The 6,000-nt window shown below is 33.2% G+C and overlaps 1 protein-coding gene across 3 annotated transcripts in view; it reads right to left on the bottom strand.

Annotated features, from left to right (window-relative positions):
* Window positions 1-1,243: 1,243 nt before the first annotated feature.
* Window positions 1,244-6,000, bottom strand: part of CNTN5 (contactin 5) — a 1,387,157-nt gene continuing 1,382,400 nt past the window's right edge. For all 3 annotated transcript variants that reach the window (XM_067750786.1, XM_067750785.1, XM_067750787.1), the window contains one exon: window positions 1,244-4,009. In XM_067750786.1, coding sequence (XP_067606887.1) covers window positions 3,906-4,009 — 104 coding nt within the window. In that variant the 3' untranslated portion in view covers window positions 1,244-3,905. The remainder of the gene's footprint in view (window positions 4,010-6,000) is intronic.

The following is a 6,000-nucleotide window of genomic DNA, read 5'->3' as shown; positions in this document are numbered from 1 at the left end:
CCACAACAGTGAGAGCCCCACGTAAAACACTTATCTTTGTGGTTATAATTCTTTTATAAAGAAAAAATTTAACTTCTCAGTCATCTGATATATAATTTTCAATTTTTCCTTTTTGTTTGATTTTTAAATTAATGTAAAACATGTATATAGTTCCAAACTCAAAACTATGAAACAAGTACATTGAGAAAGAGCTTGCTTGCATATTTGTTCCCACATCCAATTCTCCACTTCCTTAGTAACTAACAATTAGTAGTTTTTAGTTTATTCTTCCATTATTTATTTTAGAGAATATTAGCAAATATGTGTTTGTATTTTTCCCACTTCTTACACAAAAGGGAGCATATACTCACTGTTCTGCACCTTATTTATTCACCTAAAATTGCATATTTTTGTAGTCTACCTTAGGAATATATCCCTTGACATAGGATTGCTAGGTCAAAGTGTAAATCCATATAAAATTTTATTGGTTATTGCCAAGTTCCCTTCAATAGAGTTGTATCATTTTGTGTTTGAGAAGATTTTGAAAATAAGAGTTCCCTTGTCTCTGACCTACTGAATCAGACTCTGAGCTTTAGGTTCCCAGGTGATTTGGATGGTGGCCCTGGCTTTTGGAATCTTGTTCTGAAGGAAATTTTAAAGTCTAACATGAAATTAAATCCAATCAGTTGCTCACTTGATATGTGCTATGTATTATGCTTGGCACTAGTGAGAGAAATTCTAAGATGAACATAATATAGTCTCCCTTGGAGGATCTCATAACCTAGATAGTGGAGAAGAAACATTTATATAGAAATCATTGTAACATCATATGATTGCTGGTATAATAGAGATGTATACTTCGTACTAAGGAAACACAAAAGTGCTGGCACAAAAACTCTGTCTATGAGAATTGTACCTGGTATTGATTGGGATATACTGCTCTTAGAAAAAGCAGAGGTATGTATTTAATAAACTGTTTATAAAACTAATTTAATGGATTCTTCTTGAGAATAAATAAACATGAGTTTAACTCTGAATTTATCTCATTTGTATTTGCTTCTTTGCTGGTTTATTCTTTGACATAGCTTTCAGTTTTCAAGTTGAAACTACCATGGACCTCTATAAAGATTTTTGAACCTAAGGTGATAACAACATGCAGAGTCCTAACATAGTGATATTTTCAGTGTGAAAACACTACCATAATTATGAGCATATTGTGGTCTGCATAAAATAATGTTACTCATGTAGTTGACAGGAGAGAAGATAAAAGACAATAAAAAGAGAATTATTTATTAAAAAGATCTAATGTTACAAGAACAGTACACAGAACTATTATCTGACTGTGCCTTCCACATGGTATATACCATTATATATAGTATATATACAGACTGCATACAATATATTTAACGGTTTGACATGGGGTCCACAGTACCTTTATTTGGGTATGCAAGGCATTCAATTTCATGAAATTTTTAAATAGGAGGAGTCTTTTTCTTCAGAGTTCAACTGACGTTATATAAAACTACAGTCTGTTTAGTGATTTAAGACTGTGTGGTTACTATTCCATCCAAGAAAAAGCTGACTCAGTATAATGTACCTTGATAAGGAATGCCGCTCTGCTTTCTACAAAGTAACAAGTATGTAATACATAAGTACATAAACATTTTAAAACCTGTTTTTAATAGGTTTATGATACAGAATACATATTCTGTGCATGTTGCATTAAAACATCCTGTATCGCTGATTCCTTTAAGAATATATCAGACATTCTGTATTTAAATATTCTGTCAGATATACACCATCCATCAGCTAGTCAGAAATATTGGTTAATTTGAATTTGCTGTGTATTGACATTATATTTCATTGGGCTTTGTTTTACGAGTTTTAGTAATAATTCAATTCTTAAAGTCCGCTAAGTCTAGTATGAACCACCATGGAAAATGAAGAAAATGATTTTATTCATCAAATACGAAGTAGAAATTATTGCCCATTCTTTAATATTCTTGCTGCAGTTTTTTCAGATGCACAATCTGCTCCTGCAAGCTATACCATACTTGGGGGGAACTCATATTTTGCCTGCAAAACAGTTACCATCCCTCTATATGCAAAATCCAGCCTCTCCCACTCCAAAGGAGGTACTCAAGGAAGGCCACTTGGTTGTCATTATTCACAGGCTTTGATATTCACCATCCGTGGTAATTTACTACAATAATCTATTAACCAAAATAGTCTTCTAAATCACTTCTTGTTTGTTTAGGGTTGTCTTGAACATAATCTCCCCCAAAGAAGATGAGTAACCAACACAAAGAGTGGTTCTGTGTCTCTGAACCCAATTTCTGAGGATGTTCAGAACAGAAACTCCAATCTCTCTTCTGGTTCTACAAGGATTAGCCTCTAGAGCTGGCAGTTTGAGCTCAATACTGCTTCATTTTGCTTGCTGTTAAAGATGTGAATAGAATTAGCAGGTTTAGATTTTATAAAGGAAAAGAAAAGAATCTACATTTTGTTCTCATATTAACAACACCTGTAAAACGGTAGTTTCTCCAGGCTATTTTTTGGCATATGGCTTTTCAATAACTATCCCTTCAGGAATCTTCTTGGGTCTAATGTGAACTCTGGCACGTTCTCATACTGGTTAGAATATCTGTAAAATATCACATAGAAAACTTTCACCTCACTTTCCGACAACTATCTAGGATCACTTAGGTTCAAGTTGAGTCCTCAAAGAGCAAATGGGTATTACCTCCTAAGCAGTGTATGGCTAGATGGACTAGCTGAGCCCCTGTATTGAGGCCTTGTTTCCACACACTGTTTAATTAAAAAAAATCAATTTATCTAAGAGGTTCTCTTTATTTTAATAGTTGGTAAGATTTTATTAATGGCATGTGATGCATGGAACTCTTTAAAAAAAATCAACATTTTTTATGCTTGAACCATTTTAATCCATAGACTATCTCTATGCAAAATTACTTGCAGAACAGATTTTCATTGTCCTTAAAATTATTTGCAGTTAGAAGAAAATCTTGGGCCTAATTCAATACCTTTTTTGGCAGTAGGTGGGGAAATGGGGAAGCTCTGTCCCATATTCATTTCATTTTCAAGTTAGCACCCTTGGCAGCATGTCAGTATCTTCAGCTTTTAGTGATCATATATATTTTTTTGTGACTTTATATTTTGTTATTAAAAATAAACATTTACTATATTTGTAGCTAGATAACATAGTACTTGATGAAAAACAATAGCACTTCAGTTCATTTGGACTCACTTTCTATTTACCTTGCACTAATGTAAATGGCTTATTCCCTATCCGAATAACTTGCTCTAGGGATGCATATAGAATAGCATATTGACAAATTTTGCTATTTCACGATGCAATCATACAATATTTTTTGAGAAAATTTTTGTGTACTTATCCTATAATGGACCACACAGTTGAAGTATTTTTTTATATCTCCTGCTGCTTTGTCAATTGGAATAGTCAGCCAAAGGAAAAATGAAAAACAGTAGACTTGGAGTCTTAAGCAAATTTTTCATTCTCAGTTTTGTATTTGTGTTTGAAACAGATCTGCTAGAGACCACTTGCTTAACAAATGGACGGCACACACTCAGGGTCATCAGATATAAAATCAAATTCCAACATACTAAAAAAGTAAAGAATACATTTGACAGAAATTACCTTTGCTTACAAAATTTATTACGTACAATCTGCATATTTTTATTGGACCAATAACTGTCCTCTCCATTTACAAAAACCAAAAAGAAACCTGACGGATAAGTAATATTCCCCCCAACCTCCTGTAAGTGCAACATGTGTAGTTCCAAGTTTTTAACGCTTATCTCAAGGTCCTGGGTCTCCACTTACATTACATTCTATTCACTGCTGTTATCAAGCTAAAGTAAAGAAAAGCAAATTAAGTCTGTAGTTTTCACCAAGAGGTTGAAGGAATCATCAATGCCAAAAGCAACGTTACTGATGACGAGGACGTGGAAAGAGTGTGGAGGGTTGACTGAGCACTAGTGATTTTCCCACCTGTGGAAAAGAGAAGCATTATATGGACAAAATTATTTTGGTTTTGCTTGAGCTAGAAAAGAGTTGTTTTAGGTATGTTAAGATAAATGAATGCAACATCAATCCTCTTTCTGATGACAGCGTTCCTTGTGCTTATGAAACAAGATGTCTGGGGTTCTCAAAAGGTATATGGAGGGCAGAAGTGTATATGGAATATTGTGTTAAAAAGGCTGTGTCGTGTCAAACAAATACACCTCATCAGGAGATTCAGTATAATTTTCAACATGATGCACTGATGGAAAATATCCCAAATTCCAGGTATGAAAATAAAATAATTTCTATTGTGCACAGTTCAGGAAATGGAGTAAAAATAATTAGCAAAAGTTTGTGGCAACAAGAATTCATAATTTATTTATTTTTATTTTTTTAAGTAAATTTTTAAATTTAATAATAAACTATTAATTTATTTAATTTACTTATGGGTCCTTGATTGATTTGACTGTTTCAATTGAGCAGGCTTAAATTATAGGTTCTCATGCCAAACTTGGTAAAGAAAAGGCATCTTTCATTAATCTTACCTCTACCCAGGAGAAGTTCTTCCTTCTTGAGACAAAAGCATTGTATACAGTTAATGTATTAGGGTGGTTGCTTGATCAAACTCACTGATTTGAATGTATTAGTCTGAAGAAGTTTTGATAGCTCCATACATTCACAAACTAAGTACGACCCTTAGACCTAACTTCAGGAATGGTTCTTCAAGTCAGAGGTCTTTGGAAGTATCATCATCATGATTGATATTTAATGAATGCTTATTATATGCCAAGTACTGTAAAAAGCCCTTCATACACGTTATTTAATTTGATCTTCACAACATTCCTATGTAGTAAGTGCTATTATTTATCCTCGTGTTGCAGATGGTACCAGGGCTTAAAAAGATTATAGAAACTTGTTTAAAGTCATTGAGCTAGGAATTAGTGGAAAGAGATGCTTTTATATATTGTCTCTATTAAAACAATGATTGGCCTTGATTAAAACCATGATAGACTAATAATAAAATGTATGAATTGATTTTTGGAATTATTCTTCTGTCACGTTATCCTCTCTGACCAGACTGAGTGTAACAGAATTCTGGGTGTGATTTTTGTTACAGGATAGAGTCTAAATTTATTTTTCAGATGCTTCTTTAAGAGCTGAAGAAACTTTTGTTTGATAAACTAAACATATACACACTCTAAAAGCAGCAAATCTTCTTTCCTTTGAAAACTGTTACAGCTAAGGCACTAATAAAAGCTATTATTCAACATATTGGGGAGTGTTACATATATTTCAACTTGTACAAAATGGGGTCATTGTGAAGTGCATGGCCACACGTGAGCTACAAGAAAGGCATGATGACAAAGCCTCACTGGAGTGGTATGTGCATGCTTAATAAATGACTGTGAAAACATTCTTTCTGTTTATTTGAGAGTAGCTGCATCCTTGTTAAGTCAACTTACATGATATTTTTACAAAAAACCCCTCACTTTCATAATGCTAAGTAGGATATATATCTCAAATTCCACATAGAATCCACAAAGCAAAAATATGCTATTTCAGCATAGCAAAACAAAACAAAAACAACAACAAACATTGGACTAAGTTCTAGTCCCAGATATAAAACTAACTAACTATTTCACTTGAGCAGGTCATTCAACTTCTTAGGCTTTTGGTTTTTGGAAAAAGATAAGAAGGAAATCAATCGTTGCTCATGTTTTATCGGTCTAAGAAAATACCATGAGATTTCACTTCATTAAAACTCAGGAAATGGGTTGTACTGGCCAAAGTGTTTTATTAACTAAAACATAAAAGTTGATAATTTTTTTTTTATGGAATAGAAGTTACAAGTTAATTAGAATGTAAATGGGAGAATCAAGGTGTTTGTAAGTACTTTCAATCTTGGGGATGATATTATTTGGATGATACTTTAGAATCTGATTGTGTTACAGTTGAAAGGAAGCTTGGAGAGCCAGAGA

The sequence above is a fragment of the Pseudorca crassidens genome, chromosome 9 (assembly GCF_039906515.1).
Source record: "Pseudorca crassidens isolate mPseCra1 chromosome 9, mPseCra1.hap1, whole genome shotgun sequence".
NCBI classification, from domain to species: domain Eukaryota; kingdom Metazoa; phylum Chordata; class Mammalia; order Artiodactyla; family Delphinidae; genus Pseudorca; species Pseudorca crassidens.
Note: the sequence above shows the minus strand (reverse complement) of the source record. Positions and strands in the feature narration are given on the sequence as shown.